Source organism: Triturus cristatus, chromosome 3_1, assembly GCF_964204655.1.
Source record: "Triturus cristatus chromosome 3_1, aTriCri1.1, whole genome shotgun sequence".
NCBI lineage: Eukaryota > Metazoa > Chordata > Amphibia > Caudata > Salamandridae > Triturus > Triturus cristatus.
The window spans coordinates 633,984,036-633,998,915 of NC_140583.1; the positions used below are offsets into that span (position 1 = coordinate 633,984,036).

A 14,880-nucleotide genomic window follows, 5' to 3' on the forward strand; every position below is an offset into this window, starting at 1 on the left:
CCCTTTGGATCTCCTGTGTTTTGTGAAGGAATACAGAACGTATTACCTCTACTTCCACTTAGTGTGTTAAGATCAATAATATTACAAGGCAGCCTTTGCTGGGGACAATTCCTCCACAAAAATTTTAAACATGGAGTGGACCATTTTTTTACTCTGAAGAGGCGCAGATTCAATGCAAACTCTTCAAACATTTTTGAAGAGTAAGACCAACAACAAACTGCTCTCAATATCAAAAGTGGCGGGTGACTCTAGACATGGAAACATCGTCTGTCCAGGAGTAAATCAGACATTTTCTGGATTAATCGGGAGCTTAACAAAAGACACCCTTTTGAGGATAATAGTACAATGGGTCTTAGACTCAATACTGAGTCATGAGTATATTTGTTCTTAAAAACTGCTAAAGAAAAAACTTTTTGGGTGGAGTCTCATGGGCCTTTGATTGTTATTGTCTCACCTCTAAAAGTGACTTGGCACAAAATGCACAATGCTTTTTCTACAAATGTTAATTCATGGAACATGGCTCTTTTCTATCCATAACTATTTCATGGTATTGTACATTTCAGAAGAATACATATCACTTGACCAAGCCAAGGTAGCAGTTTCAGGATGATCCTCTACTTCCAATTCCAGAAAATCGTGCAATGTCAGTGCAAAATGAGACATTGTTTTTATCTCTCTGACACTTGTGGATTACAACTATGCACAACGGGGTCATGGTTAGGGGGTAGACAGCCAGTAATGCTTCAGACTGTATTATTCTTAGAATTACAAAATCTAAAAGGAGTGAACTCCATTTTGGAATGAGGTAGGAAAAACACAACAAAGTACCTGAAACAAGGCTAAAAAATAAAGTAAGTACTAAACCTTAAACCTCTCAAATGATAAAGAAACGAAACAATCAACATAGGATAAAAACTTTACTCTGAAAATAAATGAATAAGCAAAAATAAAATGACAAAAGTGAAAGAAGTTGCAATTAGACAGGCGTAAACAAGCTACACAATGTAGACCAAATAGTAATATTAAGAGACCCTCCTGTCATTACATCAAATGGACCCTAACAGTCAATTGGGTATGGGCATTTCAGTCTTCATGAGGAAATATGTAAGTCCCCATCACAACACCCAACATTTTCTGTAAAATGTGCTCTTAGATTCTTCCTCCGATAGCAGGAGATATTCTAACAAACACAAAAATATACAAGAGACGTCATGTTTGAGAAATATTTTAAGGACGCTTTTAAAAACTGCAGTGAAAAAGTTTAAATATTTTCCCCGGGAGAGCTACTGTAATCCAAAACTAGAAAAATGTTGGTTCGAAAATAGAAGTTATAATACAGAAAAACATTTTCTTATATCATAGGAAAGAACAGGTGATAGAAAAGAGTTCTATATACCCCCCCAGACTATAAATGTGGATTTCCAAGGCTTTCTACATCACTTCTGCGTTACATTTGATCATCAGCCTCAGCAATGATTAATGATCTGTACCAACAAGCCTACTCTATGAAGCTGCTTTTTGATTTTCCAGTCATAAGTTATAAAGAGTTGAAGAACACATGTTGATCTTAGACTTGAATACAGTGAACAGTTATAAAAATGTCTAGAGGTACCAATGTGCCATATTGCCTTGTTTGTCATCACACCAAAACAACAAATGATAACTATAATTTTCAAAACCTTCCATGCTCATGACGTAAATCAGATGTTTGTGATTTACAGGAAGCAGCTCACAACTGAGTGTTCTGCTCCTGTGAGCATATCAGGATTTTGTGAGGTGCAGCTTTTACTTTCAGCTGTTTAATCTCCTGATACTGTTTGTCAGACGATCATCTATTTCTTTTACAATAGCATCAAAAAGTCTGTCATGCTTTTAGATTGTTTGCATACAGCATACGCGTTGCAGAGATTTGTCAGTCATGTCACTTCTATTGGGATTAATTCCAAGTGGGGATTTGTGAATAAAAGGGGTACCACAGTAAAATGCACACTTGTTTGAATTACCCTAGTTCTTGGAATCGATAGGCATGATCGCTTTTAAACTCCACATTATAAAAAGCTGCCACAGAGCCTTGATAAAATACACATAGTAATATTAAAACATATTAGAAGAGAAGGCAAAAATACATTGGATTACAAGCTCACATGTTATACAAAAGACATGTTACAGAAGCTTATGTATGGATGCTGGCTTTTTATAGCCAATACAGACACAGATTCATGGAGTGTCTTGGAAGGTAATTCCCATCTCACAGAGATAAATGGAACGTATTTATCCCTACTGTGCATTTGAGCATACGTTTCTTGCCAAAGTGTTCAGTACAACCAGCTGGATTTCACAAAATACAGTTTGTTTTCCTCCACTATTGGTCACATTCTCAATGGCAGCTGCTTTTTACACCACCAGAGTTTTAAATGAAAGGACATGTTCGTATACTACTGTTTTTCATGTGCAATTCCTCTTGGAGGCGTTGCAGGATGCGTTGCTCCTAATCGTTGGAGCTTTGCTTCCGGGGCATTTTTGTCTCTGATGGCTTTGGTGCAGATACCGGCTTTGGATCCAATGTGGTCTTCGACACCGATGACTTAGGCACCCAGGCTAGTTTTAGATCCAAAGGTAATTTGGACGCCAATGGAGTCTTCAAAACAGAGGCTGGCTTTGCTATCGGTGTCAAGAATATCTTCGGCCTCTGCTGCGCCTTCGGACTTGATGGGGCAATGCCTGCACACCTAATCTTTCAGGTAAACATTAATAAACAATGGCAAGCCATCATAAACAACAACAGGACAAAAATCCTTGGCACAAACCTTGTCAATAAAATGAACAAACGGTATTAATGACAAAGTAAAAAAAGAAACTGCACATTAAAAATCTATTGATTACATTAAAAGTGTTTTCTGGACACTATGCCCATACATTATAAAAATTCCATAGCCAACAAAGCATTTGACAAGACAATGCATTTCTCCTTAACACAATTATATGTTGACAATTCCTCAAAGCCATGGAAAAGCATGGTGAATAATAAATTTGGTCAAAAAAGTGATGGCTTTTAGGCGAACTACATAGGGTGCCCAAAGCGTAACGACTTATATGTTGTGTTAAAAACAGATGTAAAATAAAAGCTGCTGCTTGATACAAAACGACCAGTGAGTTAATGCCTGAGACATGTTGAATCTCTCCTCAGCACACTGGCAGGTTTATTCCTTGGTAGTGCTACGCAACCCAAAAATCTGCCAATAAAGCTTATTTGGCACGTGTTTTCAATGATTTCACAGACCATGTGCCTCACCAAGGTATCGCGCCAATTCTAACACGAGAACAAGTTTTGCATGTAGCACACTGCTTCTGAAACGCAAACGAGATGTTAGTACTGAAGGAGGATATGCAGTAGTACTAGTCACAACAAAAGACGTCTTTAACCCTTAAAACAGTCTGTGTAGTACTACTATAACACCTGATGCCCTCTCGAGCAAGAAGGAAGAACTCTGTCAATAAGAAAGGCCTGATCAACAGCCCTCTCGAACAGGGATTGGTACTAATGCTGTTCTTTTAAACAAAACAAAATCTAACAAATTGCTAATCTTTGCACTTTGCATCGTTTTAAAGTAGCACAAAACTGTGCCCGATTTTGACTGAAGTGCATAAAGCATTCTTGAGAAGATGTGACTAGTAAAAGAAATGCACTGCTGCCTCCTGTATGATGGATGCACTAATAAAAATCAAGACTCCTGAGTAAGTGAGCCTGTCTTCTGGATGATCGATCTCCACTTCTGCATAAGATTCAGTCAACCAATCTAGACAAGGCTATATAGATAACCAGCAGCACGATATACTGAGTTTGTCTTACTTGGTGCAAACGCCTTTACTCTTGATGAATTAAATGGCCCATATCCATGCCACCGAAGTGCTAATCTCGTGTTTGTAAAGTGCCATTAGAGGCCACTAGTTGACATCAGTATTTTCTCCAAGTTCAACAATCCGTAAATAGGACATTTGTGAGCACCTTCCATTGTTCTAGTGTTTTGTTTCAGATGTTTCACCCGTGCTCATGATTCACACCCAAAGAAAGATCCTTTATGATTCGCTGGAGCATCGGAGGTTTGGGCTACCCATTTGTGTGAGAACTTTGTCTAGCCATTGTAAAGGTCCATTGAGATGCAGTTCGATCCAGCATGGGGTGCTGGTCACAGTTTGACGCCTAAAAGAAAAAAAAAGTAAAAAACGTAGAGTTAATGATTAAAGAATACATCTGAAAGCACAAGTCATAAAAAAAACAGACATCTTTGTGAAAATACTGAAGTTGTCTTGGCACGTGTAACAGAGTGGCTTGATCAAGCAAGTATAGTTTCCGATCTCCAATATGGTTTTAGGCAAGGGAAAGGTACGCTGAACCAATGCCTTAATCTCCATTTGGTGACAGGGAAGTATACAGTTGCAAAACGTGGGTACCTCCATCTGGCCTTTATGGATTTAACCTCAGCTTTTGACCTTGTCAATAGGTCAAAGCTTGATCCTTCAAGATATAAGGCTAGACGCTGACTTGATTTCATTTCTGGCAGCCATCCATGAAAACACAACAGCGGCAGTGCGCTTTAATGAAGATGGCAGCCTGACTGATTCATGGGCAGTTAAAAGAGGGGTCCGTCAGGGGTGCATTTTGGCCCCCTTGCTGTTCACCCTCTATATTAATAAGCCAGGGGATTCTCGGATTTCTTGTTGTAAACACTTCCTAGACCCGGTACTAAAATGATTCCTGCATTTTTGTACGCTGATAATGCGGTGTTGGTGGCCAGGACTGCAAGGAGGCTGCAAATGCTCTTAAATAGTTGTATAGATTTTATGAAGTCATTGGACTTAATCACTAATTTTAAAAAGTCGCATGCCATGTCCATAGGTTCAAGAGGGCAGCGAAGGTTAAATTCTATTGTAAGAGAGTTGAGTTAGTAAAAGTCCCCGCTTACCCCTATTTAGGGGTTCTTTTTGATGACCATCGCTCATGGTGCACGCAGCGTGCACATAAAAAGAATGTATTAGCTAGAGCATCGGGGGCCACTCTAGACTTTGAAAAAAGAATAGTATAAAAACCACTCCCTGCACTTATGAAGATTTACAATGCCAAGTGTGTTCCTATGGCGACTTATGGCAGTGTCATCTGGGGTTACACAGATGTCAGAGAAATCCAGGGGGTCGAAAACGTTTTTATGCGTAAACTGCTTTCGGTCCCTGCATCCACGCCAATTTTCAATAGACACGAGGAACTAGGAGCGGGTTTTATTTCTGATCAGATTGCGGATGCCCCCTTATTGCGTTGGCTGAGAATTTGGGAACAATCAACTCCAAACCTAAACCAATTAATCATCCAAGACTGTCTCACCTTGGAAAAGGTGTTAGACATTCCGTGGATAGGATCTATTAAAGATCAGATGGAAACCCTTGGCTGCCCCGATTTATTCTTGAGCCCCATAGCATTGGGTGAACTGGCTATTAGAGACTTTAAGCAGCAGTTTTTAGATAGACAAAGAGTACTAAGGGAGGAGAATGAATTGAAAAAACCTACGGTGAGAAGATTTGCCACACTGAGCTTGGATCAACAGATGCAACCATATTTACTTTACATAAATAAACCATATAATCTCTTCATTTTGACGAGATTTAGGCTGAATATGGTTCCCTGGCTTCTTGCTTTCCCTAAAGGGTATCTTAAAGAAGGAACATTAAATCCCTGCCTCTGTGACAACTTCTCGGACCAGGACACTCTTCATACAATATTTTTTTGTACATATTACAATTCACTGCAAAGAAAATGTATCCTCCCCTTGCTTAAAGGTTGTAACTTTAAACAAGTTAGGCCGGCGCTGGTGTACTTACAAATGCTAGCGTCACCTAAGGTCTGCTTTGGGGTAGCAAGTTTCTTAACAGGAGCAATCAGGTATAGTAATAGGTCATTTATGAGCTGTCCTGTGGACACGGTTCTGAATCATGATATGTAAAAAATCTTTTTTCGGTATGTGCTAAATATGAACAAGTGTAAGTCGGGCTAATTTTATCTTATTTATTTATTTACTCCCAGGGCTAATTATGTGATGGTGGGTCGTCTTTTTATTTATGTCGTCATTTTCCCTGGTATGGACCATTGAGTTGTGCTCATTTTTGCATGATTTATCATATAACTCGATGGCGTGCATTTTATTCTATTGTTCCCTATGGGAGCGGCAGTTAATGAATTTCGTGATGAGTAGGACTTTACAAAGATCATGATTCTTGTTACTTTTTATGTTTGTCTTAAGGATCACAAAACGGGGGATCTTAACTGACTTTACACCCATGTATTATATGTCTGTAGATTGATCTGTCCTGTTTTGTTATTTGTACTTTGATGGCTATAATCAGCCTAATAAAGTTAATTTTGACTTGACTTGACTGAATTTATATGAAGATGCATGCTAGAACTTTAAAAACATATTCTCACCAGGTTAGCATTTTGATAAATGTGTTCTCGGACACAACCTGAAATCTTGCTGCACCCATAGGTGGAACCTGTTTCTAATTTAAATTGTACATTTATTTTTATAAATAAATCCATTTTGAGCCAATGTTGGAGGAAAAGGTCAACAGCCCTTAAAAACAACCTATGGAAACCACTACTACGAAGCGTGATGTGCTCTGTTCCTCTACAATTATGATAGCAGGAATCAACTGTGTTCCTCATGGTGCATTAATCGAATTAACATCTTGGCTTTCATGATTAATTATTTATCTTTCAAAGAAAAGACAACGGGCAACATTCGTTGGGGGGCGTGGCTTGCAGCCAAGCGAGATGGCCGCAGCCTAGTTGGGCTCCGGGGAAGAGATCGACTCCCCGCTCATCCGTCATTCATCCGCGCACTGATCCGGTCCCACAGGTCCAGAAACGGAGGTGGACACGCAGCGGCGCTCCCGGATCCAACTCCCGAGTCCCTCAGACGTCTGGGACGGAAGCGACGAGATCCGAAACTTTGCGGCCTGGTTCGGCGTGCACGACCGGGGCCTCAAGTGACGGGGTGAACCCGGGCGCGGCGTGACCGTACCGGCCTGACCCGCACGCAACTGCTGACGGCGGCGCTACCGGAGGCAGCCGGGGCGGAGCTGAGGCGAGTGCTCCTGTGAGAGAGGCGTGATCGGATCGGCTGACTTCGATCGGCCCGCAACGACGAACCTGCCCGGGGCGCCGGGGCCGAGGCGTGAGCTCCACTACTTCTCCGGAGGGTCTCGCCCGCTCTTGGAGGGCTGCTATCGGATGCCGAGGGGGCTTCCTCGAGCCTGCGCTGCTTGTGGGGACCGGTGGGACGCACCACGGACTGTGACCCTGCCCTGGGCCCCCCACTGAGGCGTGCAACCGGCCCGGCTGATCCGCACCACCCCTTGGGGGAAGACCTGAAACGAAGCGCGCTCCCTGGGCTGCCTGAGGAGTTCATGCCCGGCCTGAAGAACCCTGGGGTATCGACTCCCCGCTGAGCTGCGGGAGGGTCCTTTGAGAGGCATCTTCTATCCGCGCCATGAGTGGGAAGGGGACCAAGGGGCACCATCAAGGCAAGCTCGATAAATTCGCCTATGCCAAAGACCCCGCGGTGTCCAACCGCAGCGGCCGCGAGGAGAAGATGGCGGCGACCACCGAAGCACCGAAGGTGACACTGGAGGACATTATGGCGGCCTTAACACAGGTACAATCAACGGTGGGGACGATTTCTACGGACGTGTCCCTGCTCCGTGCGGACTTCCAGAAAATGTCCGCCAGGGTTGCGGAGGTGGAGCAGGTAACGGAGACTCTGGTAAAGGACTCAAAAGGCCTTCTGCAGAGGGTGTCGCAGTTGGAGTCAGAGAACAAGCGTATGGCGGCCCGGTTGGATGACCAGGAAGGGCGTTCTCGACGCAATAATGTGCGCATTATTGGGATTCCCGAAAGTGAGGGGCACCCGGCCATGGATCTCTATGTCGAAGAACTGATCAAATCCAAGTTGCAGCCCCGGGGCCTCTCAGCGTTTTTCTCGGTGGAGCGAGCACATAGGGTACCGGGAGGGCGTCCGAAGGTGGGAGCGCCTCCGAGGCCCGTCCTGGCCCGCCTGTTTAATTTCCGAGACAGGGACGCCATTCTGCAGGCGGCGCGGGTGGCACCACCTATCAAACTACAGAACTCCACGGTGTCCTTCTTCCCTGACTATACGGCTGCGGTGGCGGCGCAGCGGCGGAGTTTCGTGGAAGTCAAGAAGAAACTGAGGGCCAGAGAACTTCCATATGCAATGCTCTTCCCGGCCCGTCTTCGTGTGGCGGCGGAGGGCAAGACTCTTCTTTGACACGCCAGAGGAGGCTCATGACTGGTTGGAGGGGTGGCGCCAGGCTGGTGGTGCACGGCGCTCCAGCCGGGGGACAAGGCGTCCCGGGAGTGCAGACGATCCTAATGTACAAGATCGGCGCCTTGAAGAGGTCGAGGAGGAGCCCACCGGTTGACGTGATGGCTTATATCGTTCCCGACAGGTGGTTCGGGGCTTTCTTCCGGGGACCGCTGCTGCTGTGTGGTCCACACATTAGATGCTTTGGGACATGAACGTTGGGACCTGGGGATAGGGGACGTCCTGGTCTCCCTCGGACTCCACGCTCCCTAAAGCGCAAGTACTGTTTGGGGTTCGTGGGATTGAGCACTCTGCTGAGTTGGGGTGGCGGGCAGTTCTGAGTCCGTATGGCAGGGAGGCAGGGAGGGGGGCGGGGGGATGGGGTATGTTCTTTCGTTTTGTTCTTTTGTTCTGGTTATATAGGACACAGCCTTCAGACTTACACCATGCACATGCTCAACACACGATCCGGGTTGCCTTCAACACTATCCGATTCCTGCTTTGTCGCTTCACCCACCCACCGTGAATTTAAACTTGTTTAGTGAGGTAGCCCCTGACACTGACAGGACCCCGGTGCAGCCCCTCTCATTGCTTACCTGGAATGTTCGGGGTTTAGGAGATAAAATCAAGCTAGGCCTGGTCCTGCATAGTATCAAACGATGTGCCCCGGCACTGGTCTTACTTCAGGAAACCCATCTCACAGGCACTGCTACTAAAGCACTGGACCGCTGGGGGTATAAGATGGTGGTGCACTCTGAGTTCACCTCTGGGTCCCGGGGGGTTGGCATCTTGCTGCGCAAACAGTCCCGCTTAATCGTGCTTGGTACACATACGGATGGGGCCGGGCGTTTCGCCGCTGCCCACATACAATGGGAAGGACATCTCTACAACGTAGTGTCGGTCTATATCCCTCCCGGGTTACATGCCGCGGCGCTCCCGGCGCTGAGTGAATTTCTCCTCACCCTACCAGAGGGGGAGGTATTACTTGGGGGTGACTTTAATGCAGTGATGAAAGACCACGTTGACCGGTCTCCGCCTCGAACGCGCGGCAGTGGCGCGACGCGACTTGCGGGCTTCACGGCGGCGCTAGGGTTCACAGATCTTTGGCGATGGTACCACCCAGAGACGCGCTCGTACACGTTCCACTCCGGGGTCCACGACACTCTCACCCGTATTGATCACTTTCTGGGCTCCCCCGGTTGCCTTCACAACATTGCAAGTATTGACATTAGACCCAGGGGCATCTCTGATCACTCCCCGATCCTCTTGCACTACAATAGTCCTCACCTAATGCGCCGCCGCGTATACCCGATACGCCCCAGCTACCTGCGACTCCCGAAGATTGGTAAAACCATCGCACGAGCGTCTAAACTCTACTTTCACGAAAACGCCGCTTCGGTCGACTCCCCTACGATTCTTTGGGAGGCGTACAAGACGGTGCTGCGGGGCCAGGCAATGGCTGCCATCGCAGGATATGAGCGCATGCAGACAGCGGAGCTGCAGTCGCTGGAGCTTGCGCTCCGGACTGCGGAGGCACGCCAGGCCGAAACCCCCTCCCGCGAAGCTTCACATGACCTGCGATTGGCTCAGGTGCAGCACAGGGAGCACCTAACAGACCGTGTTAGACAACGACTTGAGGCCTCGCGGCACACGGTCTATGACGTAGGCGATAAAACCGGCAGACTATTAGCATGGTTGGACAGGCGCGACAGCGGAGCCCGATGGATCGCGCAGCTTGTCACTGCCGAGGGGTCGAAAACGTCAGACCCGCGAGACATAGTGCACACCCTAGCGGGGCATTTTCATGACATTTATTCCTCCAATTCCTCCATGTCGGTGGAGGTGGCACTGACGTATATCAAGGACCTACGGATGCCCACGCTCTCCCCTGAGGCTAGAGAGTCCCTGGAGGCCGACCTCACGGTCGAGGAGCTACAGGTGGCCATTGCCGCTTTGCAGCCCGGTAAAGCACTGGGTCCCAACGGCGTCCCGGTTGAGCTATATCAACGACTGCCTGAGATGTTGGCCCCACACTTGTTGAATATGTACAAACACAGCCTGGAGGTGGGGGAGCTCCCCGTAGATCAACGAACGGCCACCATCGTGGTAATACCGAAGCCGGGTAAGCCGGCGGACCAATGTGCCTCCTATCGCCCCATATCGCTGCTCAATGCAGAGGCCAAGATCCTGGCGAAACTGCTGGCCCTCCGACTCACGCCTCATTTGACTGACATAGTGCACCCGGACCAGGCGGGCTTCATGCCAGGGAGAAGTACCTCACACAATCTAAGACGCTTACACGGTGTGCTGGCCCGAGTGGACCGGTTGCAAGAACCAGCTGTCATTCTATCTCTCGATGCCCGCATGGCATTTGATATGGTGGAGTGGCCCTTTCTCTTCGCGGTATTATCACATCTGGGGTTTGGGCCGAAATTTTGTGCCTGGATCCGACTCCTCTACACCAAGCCGCTGGCCCATGTCGCGGCCAATAGGCATATGTCGGAAGATTTCCCTCTGGGGCGGGGTACGCGTCAGGGCTGTCCGCTCTCGCCGCTGCTTTTCGCCCTCGTGCTCGAGCCTCTCGCGACTTGGATACGGTGGGAGCCTATGATACGGGGCCTCCGCTGGTCGCCGAGCTGGGAAGACCGCGTCTCCCTCTACGCGGATGACATACTGCTCTACTTAGCTTCCCCTAGGCGCTCTATCCTAACGTTGCTTAACATCTGCGAGGTGTTTGGCCGGGCATCCGGCTATACAATCAACTGGTCGAAGTCGGTCCTCCTGGTGCTGCGGGGCCCCCCCCCTCGACTGCCGGAGGGCTGCCGGATACAGGTGGCGGAGGGGTCATTTAAATATCTAGGGGTGCACATTACACGGGAGCATCAGGAATTTTACAGGCTCAACTTGGGCCCTCAATTGGACCGCCTCAGGCAAGATGTGCAGCACTGGGGAACGTTGCCCTTGACCCTGGTGGGGAGAGCGGCGCTCTTTAAAATGATGGCCCTGCCGCGGTTTCTTTATGTGCTGGAAAATACTCCATACCCGGTGGCCCCGACCTACTTCCGTGCGGTGGCGGCGCAGGTCTCCAACCTTCTCTGGGGCAACAAACCGGCACGCATTGCACAAGCAAAACTAGTCTGTGGATGGTACGACGGGGGCATTGCGCTCCCAGATATCCAGCTCTATTATTGGGCGGCGCAGCTTAAGGTGATCAACCACTGGCTCCATGCGCCCCAGTCAGACCCCGCGTTTAAGGCAGATAGGGATATACTGGGTGAAAGGGATCTGCTAACTCCACTATATGATGCCCGGTTGGCCCCGAAGCTGATCGGCCCTCTGCGACAGACTGTGTCTCTCTGGCATGCGGCGCAGGCCAGGCTGGGTTGGCGGGGAGTTCTGACGAAACTAACGCCTCTCTGGGATACAAAACGACTGGGGCGGCTGAGAGACAGCAAGGGCTTCGATGCTTGGGACGCCATCGGGATCTCGGTGGTAGGCGACGTGGTACATAAAGGGGAGGTGATCCAATTCGCTCGCTTGCAACAGCAATACGAGCTAGCTCCCTCAGAATGGTTCCTCTATCTACAGATGAAACATGCCCTGACGACGCAGTTAACCCCAGGTGTGCAGGTTCCGGAGGCCTCCCCACTGGAGGACAGGTTGTTGACCGAATACATGCCTCAGAGGGCCACGTCCTTTACGTACCGTAAATTGGTCAACAATTTGCCGGACTCTATGGGACTATTGAGGGAGAGGTGGGCTGGCGAGGTCGGCGAATTTGATGACCCAGACTGGCGGGAGGCGCTGGCCTCGCCACGCGAGGCGGGTATACCCTCGAGGCTGCGGCTGGTGCAACTTCGTATTTTGCACCGCTCCTATTTCACCAGGCGCTTGCTCCATAAACTGGGTAGAACGCCGCACCCCTTCTGCCTGCGGGGTTGCGGGGAGGAGGGCACCTTTTATCACCTGATCTGGGACTGTCCCGTTCTCCAGCTATTCTGGAGGCGAGTGCTGCGCACGATGTCACAGGTGTGCGGGGTGTCGCTGCTGCCAGAGCCCAGGCGTTGTCTCTTGAATGTGTGGGAGCCCACAGATCTCAATCGTCAGGCGCAGGGCTGGGTGACGCTTGGGAACATGACGGCCAAACGGAACATAGCCCAAAAATGGGGAGCGGTGGAGACGCCGTTGCTATCAACATGGAAGGGCGAGATGGATAGGGCTATGTTTGCTGAGCGCTCCGTTTTTGTCAGGCGGGGTTGTCCTCGTAAGTGGGTCAGAGTGTGGGGAGCATGGAACAAGTATAGGGGTAACATATGTGATCCACCACCTCTTTCTGATGAGGAATCCTCTGATTCGGATGGCTAGGGAGGCTAAGGGGGTGGAGGGGAGGGTGGGCGGTACTGGTGATTGTCAGGTATCTAACCTGGGCCTATCTGAATTAATTTTGACTGTGCACGGTGATTTTTCTAATGTACTATATATACGGTCTGATTCTATATCTGTTGGTTGTCTTTGTTGCAAAAACAATAAAAACTTTTTTTTTTTTTAAAAGAAAAGACAACGTTTGTAGTAAGGAAAATGTTACTTACTTTGTAAGTATCTGTTTGTAGCGTGTGTTGCTGTAGATTCTCATGCTCTGTTTACTCCAGCCATCTAGTCTTAAGCTCAGGCTTTTAAAGTTTTTTTTCTTGAAGAACTTTTTCGACCCACAAGGTATATAGTGACTCTTCACTTAGCTGGCAATGCGCATGGGCACCAACTTCATCTTAGTTTTTCTCTGCACAGCGGGTGAGACTACCATGGAGTGTTGAGTACAAAGAGTGTGATGCACATGCGTATTGCAAAAGGAACTTTAGTAGTAGAGACAAGAGATCTGAGATTAGAGCATATGCTTCCGGGGTGGGGTAGGAGTATGTCAATCTACAGTACTACACGCTACAAACAGGTGCTTACATGGAAGTAACATTTTATGTTGGTAGCATGTGTTGCTGTAGACATACAGGCTCTGCATAGACTGTAAAGCAGTACCCTTCTACAAATGGTGGCAAGCTTGTGAATGATTGTTATCTCTGAATTAAGGTCCACACAGTAGTTTCTGGTGAATGTTTGAGGGGTTGACCAGAAGGCTGATTTACATATGTCAGCTAGGGAAATGTTCCCTAGGAAAGTCACAGTCGCAACCTTTTTTCGTGTATTGTGTGCCTTGGGTGTAACAGGAATAGCTGTCTTGGTTTTGTAATAGCAGGGCTGAATGCATTTAATTATACATCTATCAATACCTGCTGTGGATATAGGTTTGTGAGGCTTATTGAAGAACACAAAGAATTGGTCTGACCTACGGAAAGGCTTAGTCCTGTCGAAGTGATGCATGATAATACATGAGAGTGCATTGTACTGCTCTCCCTCTGCTACCAAGCCTGGTTAGGGAAAAAAGACAGAAAGTTCAGAAGAGGAAAAGGGAGACCACCTTGGCCAGGAACTTAAGGTTGGATCTTAGTACTACCCTGTGCTTAAGAATCTGAATTAAATGTTCCTTTAATGCGAGTGCTTGCAGTTCGCAAATGCAGATGAGAGAGGTTATTGCAACCGAAAAAAATCACTTTCCAGGATAGGTACTGGAAAGGGCAAGAGTAGAGTGCTTCTGCATTTTTGAAAAAGCTTTGAGTTGGCTGTATGTTTTGTTGTTAGTTTGGTCTAGGAGCAGTGTTTCTTAAATGACGGTGAAGTAAGAGGATACATAATCGGCTCATTGAAATAACACAATATTTATCCAAAAGTGACTAAACCTGAAGGTGCATTTGTGTTGATCTGAGAAAGCCATTTATCAATAATATGAAAGCTCTTCAACTTGACTCTGGCAAAGATGTATTCAAGAAGAGAACACATATATTGAAATTCATTAATTTGAATACAATGGGTAATAATTTATCTGTCTATACTTGGGTAGCACGTCATTTTTTTCACCAAAGGAAAGGACTGAAGAGTGAAATGAAAGGTAAACATCTCTACACATCAGTCACACAATACAAACAAGAGGAAGATATTGATAAGAATAGTGGTACGTGGTGATACTCATGAGCTACTTGTGTGTCGGTAAGGGGTCATCTTGATTACAAGTAAATGTAAAATATGAAACGGTTTCCCAGGAAGGTGTTCATTGAACTATGAATATATGGCCCCATCTCTGTTTTAGTAGGGGGATACGAAACAATAGTTTGGTACTGGCTCGCAAAGTTGCACAAAAGGACCTTTGTTACATTTCTGAGAAGAAAAAAAACCGTCAATATTCAGCCATAAACCTTATATGTATGGCACAAATGACCCTTTTGAGTACGGATACACAATGTAATTATTAGAGGACTACGCTAAACATAAAATAAATGTTCTGGTAATGAACACAACAGCAGTTCAAGCAATGGCGTGAATGACCGAAGGATTGTTACTGAGTCAAAGACCAGCGAGTCAGAAGACATTATTAATAGATCCTGAAGATCAACCTATATCGAACATT

General features: G+C 47.0%; 1 protein-coding gene across 1 annotated transcript in view; it reads right to left on the reverse strand.

The window, feature by feature from the left end:
* Window positions 1-903: 903 nt before the first annotated feature.
* SMAD3 (SMAD family member 3) overlaps window positions 904-14,880 on the reverse strand; it is a 348,680-nt gene continuing 334,703 nt past the window's right edge. Inside the window, exon 9 of the mRNA XM_085644602.1 lies at window positions 904-4,201. Within this exon, the coding sequence (XP_085500728.1) occupies window positions 4,078-4,201 (124 nt within the window). The 3' untranslated portion in view covers window positions 904-4,077. The remainder of the gene's footprint in view (window positions 4,202-14,880) is intronic.